The 14,583-nt window shown below is 40.8% G+C and overlaps 1 protein-coding gene across 2 annotated transcripts in view; it reads right to left on the bottom strand.

Annotated features, from left to right (window-relative positions):
• Nucleotides 1-7,571, bottom strand: part of LOC118408008 (28S ribosomal protein S9, mitochondrial-like) — a 12,077-nt gene extending 4,506 nt beyond the window's left edge. The window contains exons 1-9 of one of the 2 annotated variants that reach the window (XM_035808618.1): nt 7,398-7,571; nt 6,248-6,439; nt 5,566-5,628; nt 4,223-4,253; nt 3,971-4,050; nt 3,451-3,536; nt 1,457-1,535; nt 843-968; nt 71-114 (exon numbers count right to left, since the gene is read on the bottom strand). In XM_035808618.1, coding sequence (XP_035664511.1) covers nt 71-114; nt 843-968; nt 1,457-1,535; nt 3,451-3,536; nt 3,971-4,050; nt 4,223-4,253; nt 5,566-5,628; nt 6,248-6,439; nt 7,398-7,517 — 821 coding nt within the window. In that variant the 5' untranslated portion in view covers nt 7,518-7,571. The remainder of the gene's footprint in view (nt 1-70; nt 115-842; nt 969-1,456; nt 1,536-3,450; nt 3,537-3,970; nt 4,051-4,222; nt 4,254-5,565; nt 5,629-6,247; nt 6,440-7,397) is intronic. The other variant, XM_035808619.1, reaches the window with a different exon arrangement.
• Between the last annotated feature and the right edge of the window lie 7,012 nt (nt 7,572-14,583).

Below are 14,583 nucleotides of genomic sequence, written 5' to 3'. Positions count from 1 at the left end.
CAAATAAAATGTATAAGTCATACATGTACATCATTAGGGAAAAAAGTATTTTGCAACTGAAATTTCCTCACCTTCGGCCTCCATGTAGGCTATACCATTCTCATCGTACATCAGCTGAAAGAAAGAACATGAAAACATGAAACACATCTGCCCAGTCTCCTTCAACACATTGAAGATGGGTCATTTTGATTATGGATGAGATCCCCTGGGAACCCCAAAACTGATGCCAGCAAGACAGAAGAAAAGTTTGGTAAAAGGAAAAGTTTTTGAACAACAGGTACTGACTAAACACACACAGTTTTGCAAACCTAACATGGATTCTTCTTTTCTGTTCTTTTACACCATCTTCTTTGACTTTGGAACTGACTTTGGCATACTATGACATAAGTATCTGTTTTTTGAAATGTGTTTTTTGTTGAAATCTATATACATTTGCTCATTTTGCACCTGCTCATTTTGTACCTGCTTTATACAAAAACCTGTCTTTTTTTTTGGAAAAATTGAAGTGTACACAATGTCATCCATACAATCAAATCAAAAGGGGCTAACACAAAAAGACTAGTTTTACAAATTCTGTACTTCAAGACAAGAACATGTATGTATGAAATCCTGTACACTCAAGTTTTGAAATAGAAAAGTTTCTACAGCTTCTATCTATACCAAATACTATTTTTGTATAGAATTCTTTACCCTGGCCAGAAGATACACAACACCTGCATAATCATGTCAGTGCAGGTAAAAGTGGACTGGGGGAATTAGTAGCACCTGCATCAGCATGTCAGTGCAGGTAAAAGTGGACTTACATGCATGGTGGAATTTCTCTAAATGGTACATGTACTTACAGGGTGGACTTGCTGTTTCATGGACACTGCCACCAGCTCCTGCCGGAACTTCAGGATAAACTGAGCTGCTTGTTTGGCATATGGGTGTGCTGCAATGTGCTCCAGCATTTCCACAAATCGCCGATACTAGTTTAGAGTAAGATTAAGAGTTATCTCACTACAATAGATGATTCATGAATACATAATGTAATACATATAAAAAAAGGATATAATTGAATGTTCAATCTGTGCTTTATTCATGCATAACGGGCACCCCGACACATCCTAATACTAGTACTGTATAATACAGGTATATACATTTGTACATGTAGTACAAGTACATGCATGAAAATGTAGCATTTAGACAAGATAGGTGAGGAGAACGAAAAGCGGTGAAGTTTTGCAAAAACTGCAAACATAAAACCGCCACAATAATGTCTGCATTTACAGTAGCATAAGCTTTGTGTTCATGATTAGTTTGAAGAAACTCTACATTGTGTATGATGTTAGTAAGATTTATCATCGAAAAGAACATTGATAAAAACTGAGTGTAAAGAGTGATTTAAATGACAGCATATTTTTGAATGAAAGGGAAAAGGTTACTTGTTCCACAGTTGACTGGATCTGCTACTCACCTGATGGTCGTCCATGGATTCTGTTATCATCTTCTCCACTGCTATCTTGTCTATCCACACACTCGTGTTAAATTCAGCCCTATACAGGACCAAGTGGAAAGAACAGAACTAAACTAAAGGTAATTAGAGATGGCAGACTTCACTCCCTCAATACAGAACAGCCAAAAATAGTACCGTCCCAAACAATTTCTCAAGAGATGCTACATTCAAAGCGGTACATGTATATCTCAAGAACAACATACATGTAGCATTTATGTGAGACACCACAAGCTACAAATGTATTTCTCGCTTACGATCAGAGATATTTCAATAAAACTTTGACAATTTATGAGATACAATATAAAGACATCCTTCAACTTTTGATTTTCATAACTTTAATATTGTTATGAACTGATTGGATGCTCCATTCTCAGTGTTTCCTTACCCTGTAACCAGTTTTAACTGGCATCCAATACCCCTACCTAATGGGAGGAAAACTTTCCGATTCTATCTGCAGATACTGCTATGGCCTATGGTTGAATGGAACCTTTCTTACATGCTGTATTTACTAAGAGGGACAAAGTGCGAGTGATATCCATTGAACATAAGCAAAAATATTTTAGATGTTTTCCGTCTACTTTAATTTTTGCAGGTACAGTACAAGTTGAATAGGCCTCTACAAACACGTTGTGCAGGACACATTACATGCCCAATCATTTCTGCTGAGAAGACATGCATAAACCAAGCAGCACATTTGTGGTTGCCTGATACGTATGCCATACATGCTTACATGGCCTTTGGCAACACCAACGAATCTGCGGGGAACAATATCTCGCTAGCACAGTATGGCATGGGCCGATCAGAAGGATGGCATGTATTTATAGGAAATGATAAGAATCAAGATCTTACAAGTACAGTCAAACCTGCCCGAGCGACCACCTCTTCTCAGCGACCACCTGGCCATTTCGACTGCTTTTTCTCGGTCCCGATTTTTTTTCCTATTGACGTAAGCATTAAGCGACCTTTTCTCAACGACCACCTGGCCAACGCCACCGCGACCGGCCCAAATTGGGCCCCCCAACGACCGCATCATTTTCAAAATTGAGGTTTTTATCGATTTTTGATGATAACTAGCGCGATTTTGTGCCGAAATCGACCAGTTTGCGTCGGATTTTGACTGCCATTACGATGTTATGTTTAGAATAAAGATTGCAGCGGTCAATGGGTGGGTCAATGGGGCAATCTACTGCCATATGGGAGGAAATTTCTAAGAAAGATCTGTGTAGCTCATACCTTTTAAAGAAAGATCTGTGTGAGTGCTTTTGTCCAACTGTACTGTACATTCACCCTTGGGTAAGTACATGTACGCTATTGGGACGTACCGGGCATAGAATTCGAAAGGTGCATCGTAGTTATTTCAGATACGGCGATCAAGAACACAGCGACGCATAAAGGCTTGTGTGGTAACTGACAGCATCAAAGTTCCCTTACTGTCTAAAACGTTAGTGTACAAATATTATACTGTATCACAGTTTACAGTGTGCGTGTTGTATTTGACATTAAATACCTCGCTTCTTTGCGTGCGTGCAGTGTGCTTGCTATTTGCCATTAAACACAACGGACACCGTTATACTTTGCATAGGACATGTTTTGAGTCGATACTCTTCTCAGCGACCACCTGTCCAAATCGACCGTTTTTGTCCGGTCCCCCGGGTGGTCGTCTTGGGCAGGCTTGACTGTACATATAAAGATCTAATAGCTACAAGCTTCTTGAGCTGGTAAGTTGACATTCTGGGTGCAAGATTTAGTCAGACCACTATCTACCCACGGTCAAACACACATCTACCCAGGGAAAAAAGTGTAAGTATGGAAAAATCACACTGGCCTGATTGGGCAAGTAAGGTAGTATATGCCCTGGCCTGATCGGCACTTTCACTTGCTCAGGGTAACCAGACCAATGGACTTGTCCAACCCTACACAAGTCAAACAGATGGGATACAATCTGTAGCTGTTACCAAGGTTCAGGATCAGGTAGAAGAACACCTTTGGCTAACATCTTGTCTTCATGTCTGTTGAGCTGAGTCAGGATCTGTGCAGCTTCCTGGGGGAACACGGGAGAATGGTGAACTTACCCACGGTCAGGCTGGTACCAAATACGGCATGTTATAGTCTATATTATGTCATACCTGTGACGCAATAAGTTCGATACGGGTGTTCCGGACCGGGCTGTAAATCGATCTGTTTCGAGCGGGCCGAGTGCAGAACATTACTGTTGCAACACTTTTTGTTCGAGGGCACCAAGTTTGTTCAACTTCTGGCGCATTTCGCATCAAAATAGGGGTATGACATAAATGAAATACAACATGGTGTATTCCGGTGTGTCCCGGCCCTCCCGCGGGTCGGATCACCCTCCGGCCTTCGGGCGATCTGACCTACGGTCGGGCTGGAACCTCGGGTGATACGGAATGCACCGTGTTGTATTCTATATTTATACGTAATTGATGGGTCAAACACTGAGTATGAAGTCAAACTCACGTGCATGAGACTGTAGTAGTTGGCCTTGCCAGTGTAGAATAGAAAGCTGAATGGTCTCCTCTCCTTTCCCCACTGAAGAGCTACAAAACAGGATATATATATATTCAACTGTATTGTTATATGGAAACTCTCTCTGTTCTCCCATCAATACGATGGGAGCGTAAAGCAATAATCAAGGCAGATTCACTATTGTATGTTGCTCGAAAAATTTTAGTATTCAACAAAGATTATTTGATGGAATAGAAAACAGACCTTTCTGCTTCGGAAATATTTGATCTGGAGGCTGAAAAAAAAAGGAATAAAGTCAAACTCTGTCCTTCAGTCTTCAGTTCATGATGCAAAACATACAATGATTCTATCCATTTGGCAAGCTGTAACGGATAAATTTGTCATCATGAACGCTCTGTTTCGGATACAATACAGATTTTTTGGAACCTCCTCACAAGGTGGACCTGAAGCGGTCTCTAGTTATCCAGAATTGCGAAATGTCATCAAATTACATCCGGGCACATGCGTTCATATTTGGAAAAGTTGAGCTTTTAACCTGTCAATAAGGTATTGAGGCCACGTTTTAATCGTAAAAGTAATTTTTTTTTATTGGGCCTCCTGCTGGTCAGCTGGGGAATCAACTGTCCTGATATCAGAGGGAAGATGTGTCAGGAAACATGGCATACTGTAAATGCAGAAATGTTTGCGGTGGATTAATGTTTTCGCGGTGACCACTTCACCGCGAACTTAAAGCCACCGCGAACATCTTTTTATTATGGTATTAGACTGTATTCTATGGTGTTACCGCGAACTTAAATCCACTGCAAAAAGTCCCTTTTCCCGCTACCGCAAAATTAAATCCCTGCGAACTTAAATGCATTTACAGCATATCGGAACCAGAATGTTTTCACAGACATTTCCTAGGCCACAAAAAGGAACTCAGCTTCAGAAAGACATTGTTTCATGATTAGTTCCGATCGAAGACCAATTAGCTGGTGTGTTGCGCCAAAGGGCAATTATACCGGCTTTATTAGATACAGACAGATAATCTGAGGCAGAAGTACAAGATTGTACAGAATCAAAACAACATCAGCGGGTCAGAAGTCACATTACCATTTTCAAGGATTCAAAACGGTTTGCCTGTGGGTGCAAGTTTGTATCGTGAACACAAAATGCAAACCGTTTGCTGTTGTATTTTCAGTTCAAACGGATAAAACTGGATTTTTGCATCATGAACAGGGCTTTTCAGAGTACATGTAGGACAAACAGACATTGAAACACGTTCATTAGGATCAATTCAGGATACACTGTACAAGACTGGAGTATTAAAGGGATCATCCCTGAGCACACTGTAGTTTACACTGTAGAACACATACCCCCTGAACATAGTGGTCTACACTGTAGAACACTGGAGTAAGGCATCATCCCTGAGCACACTGTAGTTTACACTGTAGAACACATACCCCCTGAACATAGTGGTCTACACTAGTAGAACACTGGAGTAAGGCATCATCCCTGAGCACACTGTAGTTTACACTGTAGAACACATACCCCCTGAACAGAACATGCCTGAATAATGGTCTACACTGTGCAAAACTTCTCCTTACCTTCAGCATGGGTCTGGCCAGCTTCTCATGTAATCCTGATGGAAGAAGGTAACGGATGGCTCTCTGTTGAAACAGAATGGGAGCAAAAACAAAACAGCTTTCAAAACAGCTCAGGATTAAATGTTTTTGTATCACCTTTCTTTGGGGGGTGTTAACTGTTATATGCTATGAAGTCATAGTGACACAGAATGGAATGCAGTTATTAGCTTGAAAAACCATGTGGCTGTATGAAGTCTGGGTCCGATTGATACCGTGCACATTTGAGTGCAGTGACAAAGGTTTCGACTAAATAAGTAGGACGCTGGAGGTTGGTGTATGACGTTGTTTGTCTAAATGATTTTGATAACCCACATCTACATCCTCCTGTGTGAATGTTTCTGATACTGTAAATGCAGAAATGTTTGCGGTGGATTAATGTTCGTGGTTTTTGCGGTGACCACTTCACCGTGAATTTAAAACCACCGCGAACATTTTTCTGTTATTGTATTAGAGTTTAGACTGCAGTCCATGGTGTTACCGCGAACTTAAATCCACCGCGAAAAGTCCACTTACCCACTACCGCGAAATTAAATCCCCGCGAACTTAAGCGCATTTACAGTAACCCATATCTACATCCTCCTGTGTGAATGTTTCTCATAACCCACATCTACATCCTCCTGTGTGAATGTTTCTCATAACCCACATCTACATCCTCCTGTGTGAATGTTTCTGGATCCTCCCCCATCATGTTAGCCAGGTGTCTCTTCCCCAGCTGGTATTCCTGGTCCATCTCCTGTAGGAACTCCTCTGTGTAAGGCTTGTCCGACAGACTGCTGGTGGATTTGGTCTGCTGTCGATGCCTGGCAGCCGAGATTGACAGGCATCTCTGGGTCTGCTGAAAATTCAACAATAGTAGGAAATTAGTATGCATGCACTACAACCTGTATTTTCTTAGGATAATCATAACAATATAAGATGCTCTTTTAATACCATTAATGTTGGTGGTAGGGGGAAAGGTCTATACTTTTAAAGGGTTATTCGGGAACGTCTGAAGCACATTCTATGTTCCCAATCTCATCCAGTCCATGTTTGTGCACAAACTGTCAGGGAAGGGAAGACCACTAAATCAACGTCATTGAGGATACAGCTTTGCCGAAAAGGCCACGTAGAGAATGAATGAAAGTTTACGGATCTGAACCAAGAGTAGTATCGTGTTCTGTTTTTAGTTCTTAACATTACTTCCAAAATACAATAAGTTTTTCTAGAATGTTGTAATTGTTGTGCTGAATTACAAAAGCTGTGCCTTCCGCACTGGATTTACCAGTGCTAAGAAATCTGTAGCACTGGAAAACGAGTGCTGATGTCTATTCAGCACTGGAACGTCCTGGAGTTTCCTAAGTGCAAAGCTCAGAGCGCCTAAGCACTGGAAGCCCAGTGCTGAAACATTCAGCACTGGAACCGAGTGCTGAAAAAGGAGGGTGAAGCTTACGCAGTTTTGCTAAAGAACGATATAGCGTTACATAGTTCAGAACATATGTAACGTTATAATATACATGTTGAGGGAGGAGAGCACTGATTCGCGATATGATATCGGGGACCGGTGCGGCAGGGTCGCCGGTCGTCTCCTTTTTTTTTCTGACGATTTCTTAATTCTAGGGCCATACGTAGATTATTCTTTGCCAAAATATAGCAACCTTCAATGTTTACTTGTAGAAAAAAAATACTTTCAGCAGATTTCATCCTCCTTCGTGTGATTCCTGCGTTTTCCGGTTTTATCTCTCGCCCCTACTGACAATCATAATTGAAACAAAATTCCTTCTCATAACACAATTACAGTTACATGTACGCATTACCTTAGTCTTCAGCATGGCATTCTGCCCGTTCCCATAAATGTCTCTTAGAAGTGGAGAAGAAAATCGCAGTAACAAACGACCACAAGCCGTGACCGTTCCATGGACCATGGGCGCCGCCATCTTGGTTACAGATAATACGCAGGCGCAGTTACCACAAATTTCACATATCGATACGCTCCGGGGTAATAGGTAATCTCCAAGCAGATCCTACGGTAGCATAAGATTGTATCAAAAGCTGGCAGTGTATTTCGCTACATGGCAAATGGACACCTCTTTGCTGACTACACTCCTTGGCCAGTTTCATACTATCTGATGATTGTAGGATCTGCTTATGAATATATCAGAAAAGAGTTCCCATATTTTTGATGCGCCTAGATAAATCAAACAAATTCTGTATATCAAACATTATCTGTTCCTATATCTACATCTGTACAAAGAAGCGAGAATATGTCGACCATCCTGTTAGCTTAGTACCTACAATTAGTTAAATTGTATCTTGTTGTCTCTGCATATGTCTGTTATACTTATACACTCGTTCTCATTGAAATGTCTAAAATGGCAAAGTTTTGGTCGAAAAATAAGTCGGCTTTATTTTCAGTGAAAACTACCTTCTTATACTTGGTTGTTTAGGAAAATTCCTCTTTTAACCATAGCAAAAAATTGCAACTTATCATTTTCGGTCCCATTGGTAAGTCAATACAAGGCAGGTAACAAACGTTACCGGTAACGTTTGTTACAACAGTAGACTTTGCCCTGTTTTCTTCGAAAGGACTCACCTTATTGACTACATCATTTAGGTATAAGTGGACGTCCCTAGGAACATTTAAAAAGGGGGCAGATTTTTTACACCAGGTCAAATAGAAAGCTTAGACAGCATCGAACAATGGTAACGTTTGTTACAGTCATTTCTGTGCAACATTTTGTTAAGCAAGGTGGGATACAAATGACAGTCAACAACCCTTTCTTGTTTCTTTAAAAAGCCAGAAAACTGTACATCGTCAGAAATCATTCTGGGTACTGAATTGTTACATTTCTGCCATTTGAATTCTTCGTTTCTTCTCAGGCGACAGCCATTTTTTAGGGGTTGAAATCCCACCCGAGGCTATAATAACCTTCAAAGCCATGAACCAATATGAATGATAATGTTGTTGTGAATCTTTTGTAAAATATTACAGCCTCAGGGGTTGTGGAAAAATGAAGGAACCGGCGATGTTGTCTATAATTTGCTGCATATCCATGCGTAAAGTCAGGCGACAGCATTTCGACATTAAAAATGAGAACGAGCCTATAGCCTGAGTATCATCCTCCGTAGTAACCGCTGGCGCACGACTTTCGCTTGCTAACCACGGTGGCAAGCGAAAGACCAGCGGTTACTACGGAGGATGATACTCAGGCTATGTCTGTTATGTCTGTTATCAGTGACCTGTACCTAGCCCGTCGGTTGTTTTGGGGAGGCCATGTCCGCCACTTTTTTTTCTGAAAACGTAAGAAAGATTTCTAAGAAATGAATGAAAAGAGCAGAGAGGGAGCACGTCTCAACGCACGTGGCACTCGCACGGTTACGCAAAGTGTAAGTATGTGGTCTGCATGCCACGCCTGGCCGTGAGCGGTTGCATGCGTCGTTCGTGGTACAAGTGTTGGGTTGTACGTACGATCTCTGCGCGATTTCATGTTACCGTATACAGGCCGTACTTACACGTGCTGCTTACGTACAGTTTCCTCACTAGCACTGGGTGTACAGGGCACGCGAGTCGCCCGTACTGGCTCGTACGGAGGTGAAACCGCAACTCGAACGCAGAGAAAGTTCTGCACGAACGTAAATCCGTTGGATACCGTAGGATTTCGTACGGAGGCGGTACCACGTTTTGTACGTAGATAGCCTCTACCAGGCTCTGGTTCGGTGGTCTAATTGTAGCAATTGGACCAATAGAGTCAATAGTACTATTGACTCTATATGCTCTATAACTCTATAAGTTGAAACCAGAGAAAGTGTCTGGGAGTAGCCAAATATCAGAGGAGGACTGGTTACAGCACTTTAGTAACCTTGACAAACACTTAACAAACCTTGACATGGTTTCTGTAACATAGACGCTTCAACCACCGAAACCGTAGACACTTCATCCCTTTCAAATACAATCCCAATGGAGAGCTCCATATTAGACTCCCTTATAACTGAGAAAGAATTGGACACCGCTTTATCAAATTTAAAAAACAAAAAATCTAGCAGTGGCGACATGATCAATAATGAAATGTTAAAATGTGGAAGACATATTCTAAAGAAACCACTTCTACATCTTTTCAATTCCTGTCTACAAAATAGTTACTTCCCTAAAGAATGGTCCCTAAGTCATATTGTACCCATTCATAAATCCGGGGACACTTCTGTCCCAGACAACTATCGGGGAATCTCAATAATTAGTTGTCTGGGAAAACTATTCTCATCTATTTTGAATACTCGTCTTGTTAATTATGCAGAACATTACAGCCTTTTCAAACCACAACAGGCCGGTTTTAGAAAGAACTTTAGAACAACTGACAACCTTTTCGTATTATCCACCTTAGTCAGTAAATATCTGAGCAAAAACGCACGACTTTATGCCTGTTTCGTAGATTTTAGCAAGGCGTTTGACTCGGTTTGGAGAGAAGGCCTTTTACTGAAATTAAATAAACTTGGATTAGGGGGGAAATTTCTACTCACTATAAAAGACATGTATTCCAAAACAACAAATTGTGTTAAAACTAGCCACGGTCTTACCGATACTTTTGTAACTAACTGTGGGGTTCGACAAGGCTGTAATCTTAGTCCAACTTTGTTTAATTTATTCATAAGTGATTTACCAGATGTGTTTAATGACCATTCGGATTTTTCCTGTAACCCTCCTATATTGCACAATAAGAAAGTGTCATGTTTATTATATGCAGATGACCTGGTACTTTTGTCTGAATCTCAACAGGGTCTGCAAACTTCTCTAAGTAGATTAGAAAATTATTGTGAATCATGGAAGTTAAATGTTAATCTAAAGAAAACTAAAGTCATTGTATTTACGAAAGGTGGCCGCCTACCGAAAGACTGCCTTTTTCTATATAATAGACATGTAGTAGAAATTGTTACAAATTATTGCTATCTGGGCATTGTTGTAAATTCAGCTGGCACGTTCAAGGCAAATAACAAATATCTACACAGCAAAGGCCTGAGAGCCCTCTTTGGAATCAACCAGTCCCTTGGCAAAGCCGACGCTTCTATATCCATAAGAAGCAAACTATTTGACACATGCGTGAAACCTATTTTGTTGTATGGTTCGGAAATATGGGGTTCATTCAAAACTCCAAAATCATCCCCAATTGAAACTATCCATTTAAAATTTTGTAAACAATCATTGAATGTCCCCAGATCCGCCTGTAACCTGGCCGTAATGGCAGAACTGGGAAGACACCCTCTTAAACTAGAAGCATCCCTTAACGCCATCAAACAGTATATTAGAGTACGCCAGAACGTGCCAGCTGATAGTCTGTCTGCAGACGCCCTTTTGTGCCAACTGGAGCTAGACACATTAGGCGCTAAATGCTGGGCTTCTGGAGTCCGCAAGACGCTAGAGGAATGTGGTTTTGGCTATGTCTGGCACTCTCCCATATCATCTGCCCTAAATCCATCACAAATAATTCCATCCATCGACCAACGTTTAAAAGATATGTACCTCCAATCTTTCGTAACAGCAATGCGCAGCAACAACAAATTACTAACATACAGATTACTTAAAACTACTTACAACGACGAGAAATACTTAAAGATTGCAAACATTCGGCACAGAACAGCCATCACAAAGCTCCGCATTAGTTCACATAGACTCCACATTGAAAAAGGCCGACATAACCACATTCCTCTGGAAGAAAGAATCTGCCAATACTGTAACTTGAATAAGATAGAGGATGAGTGCCACTTTATTGTTGAATGTACTTTATACAACAACGAAAGAAACGTCCTTTTTGAAAATATACAACTTATGTTCCCAAATTTCCGATACTTGAATACCACGGAAAAATTTATATTTCTCATGCAATTAGATAAGCCATATATTATTGATTCCATTTGTCCTTATGTTTATAACTGTTTTAAGAAGCGAGAAGAAGTTGAACTTGTACATACTTGAATGTATTAGCATATGCAGAGATGATAAGATACCTTTTTTGTCAAAATTGTACCTTATCACTAGCGCTACGACCTGTACTTAGCTTGTTTGAGCACAAATGTACAATAAAGGTCATTCATTCATTCAATTAATATCCCAACGGCTGACTGCCCATACAAGGGTAAGCTCATTAATATTTATAAGCAGGGCGGCGAGTTTGTGGCGACAATCATAATACCTGGGGGTAGGGCCTGGGATAGCAGGGCCCAATAGGCTGAGCAGTCAGCTAGCCGTTGGGACCGTGCGTAGGAGGATGCACGCAGTTGCACATACGGGGGATGTGCCCTTAGATTGGACCTGATTTAACGACGCAATATCAACCTCAAGTGTAGTAGTAGTATCCAGCATAATGTGGAGGTATATGAATAAAGTATACTCGTCTACATATGTGTGTGGATTATGTTTGTGCTAATTTGGTACCCAAAATAAGTATAGAGCATAGTAGGCACTCTGTTTTGGAAACCAGTGGAGATGAGTTGAATGCCCAATGTGTTTGAGCAAGGAGCTTTTATATCAGATATAAAAGCTGCTTGGTTTGAGACCACTGATTACAAAGTTACCCAGTAACAAGCAACTCGATAACGATCGATGATTTTAGCATAGCAATTGGCATAGCGACTTTGCAAGCATTTATGAATATTTCAGCCAAATTTGAAAGAAATCCGATTCTCATAACAGTGTCATGAGAGATATATAGTGAAGTTCTAAACGTTCACGTCCGGATCGCAGAACCCGCGTTCTAACCGCTATGTTCAGCATGGACGATTCTGGGCCTATTGGAAGACTTGGAACCGCATATATACCTTTTCACGGCCTGACGGTTGATGGGAAACTGTTAACCATGTTTCTCCATGGGTTTTGAGAAGGATTTCTTAGTGGTAAGATATATCGTGTTAGATGTCTGTAAACAGAGCCAGGCGGACCTGGGACCGAAATGTCCCGAATCTGAGGACTGGACTTATCATCCTGGACCTCTGGACCTGAACTCAGATTTGTTGCAAGTTTTTTTTTTTCGCCCTGTCGCTTCAACTTTTTTCTGAAAAAAAAAAATCCGAGAACCAACAAATCAAATTGGTGTGGCCTTCATGGGTGCAGAATATTTTTTTGACATCAAATATGCAACTTTTTGGTAAAAAAAACTCGGCTTGCTCTTCTATGGCAAAAAAAGCATTTTTTTTGCAGAATTCCGCACCCAATTAAGTTGGTTTGATTATTCTGCACCCAGCAAAGTTGGTTTGAAAAAAATCCGACATCGTTTTGTGACATTTTTGTGTGCAAGTTTATGCGCAGCATTGAAATGATAGTTTTGACCGATCGCTGTTAGGGACAAAATCAGACAAATCTTGATGATCTAAAGTAATCTCCAAGAAGATCCTACGGTGGCATAAGATAGTACCAAACTGACGAGGGAGTGTAGTCAGCCAAGAGGTGTATATTTGCCAAACACACTCCTAGGCTGGCTTGGTATCAGGTCTTTTCGTCCCCTAGATCTTTCGTCCCCTAGTCCTTTCGTCCCCGTTTTGGATGTTTCGTCCTCGTCCTGGTTCTTTCGTCCTCGTCATGTTAGTGTTTAACCCCCAAAAGGCAACTTTTATTTTATCACGTCCTATTCCGTAGTTGATTAAATCTAATACTTTGAAAGCATTTTCCGACCGCTTATATCGGGAAAATAGTTGCTCAGTCCTTCGTTGGACGGCGCCATACTCTGACTACAATATAATTCCAGTCGGTCCGGATCATTGGTGAATTCACCAACATGAATATCTTAAAGTTTTTCAAAATGTGCATACAGTCGATTATGTTGTTAAAGTTTCATTTCATTGCTCCAAGGACTGATTTTACAGTTGCTTCACGGCATTCATAACCTTCACCAAGGTCATGTTTTGTGCCATAGTGGAGTAGCTGTGTATGTTGGTAGAAGCTGTGACTGTATGGATCCTCATGATATTTGAGTAACAGTTGTGGTCCATTTCAAAAATGATTCTCCTGACATTTTCCGTCGGTACTGCAGTGGGCTGTCTATGCCTGGTGTTTCTTTAATAGAGGACAAAATAACTGAAAAACCTATGGATGGTTTTGCATGATATTTGGTGGGTGTACAGTGTTTGTGAAGAGGAAGATCAAGTTTGATAATGGGCGACCTATTGGCGAGTTACAGCATTTCATAGTTGGAGGTCAAATTTTCTGAAAGTGGATTGGTCTTGGGGCAGGGAGCAAGGGGCTTCCATGACCTGATGAATGCTCCTTGCAGAAAGTTTGGGCCCCGACCGGCATGTGTGGAACTGCAGTGAGCATTTTCATTTTTGAGATTTGGACATGTATGATTTAAATGATTCTCGGTATGTAGATAGCTTTGGTGCTGCTTTAAATAATCAGATGCTAACTATGCAAATCATGAGCTTATTTACATAATTGATAAGAAAGTTCATAAATCAGCTGCATTTCATAATAGAACTCTCTATCTTTGTGGCTACCTTGTCCCCCCAACGACCTGGAGGTCAAGGGACTAGGTAGGTAGGTACAGCATGATTAATGAGAAAATATCATTTAAATATAACTATCAATCATTGTATTGTATTATGTCATTGGACAATTCATCTATCATGCTCCAACAACAATATCCCACATGTTATACTTGTTTATGGGAAAAAAACAAAACATGTTTTATCTGCAAAATCATGTCCAGACGCTTATTTCATGTTGTCTCCAAGAAGAAGTAAAATATTGAAGTGCACGTACACTTACATGCAAGGCAAACAATAGGGTATGAGATTAGCCATACTGTACCATCCAGACAGTAGTTTGCTCTGGCATTCATTATATACTATATACAGTCGCTTCTAGCTCTGATGTTCATGATACACTATATACAGTCGCTTCTCTGCTGTTCCGTCTGGGAACCTTGACCACGTTAACGTCTGGAATCGTCCAAATTTTGGACGCAGGTGCTGATTGGTCCCTAATTATGGAATGGGTTCAAGCGATCGTTTGAACAGGCG

The sequence above is a fragment of the Branchiostoma floridae genome, unplaced genomic scaffold (assembly GCF_000003815.2).
Source record: "Branchiostoma floridae strain S238N-H82 unplaced genomic scaffold, Bfl_VNyyK Sc7u5tJ_1520, whole genome shotgun sequence".
NCBI lineage: Eukaryota > Metazoa > Chordata > Leptocardii > Amphioxiformes > Branchiostomatidae > Branchiostoma > Branchiostoma floridae.
This window is presented reverse-complemented; position numbering and strand designations above follow the sequence as displayed.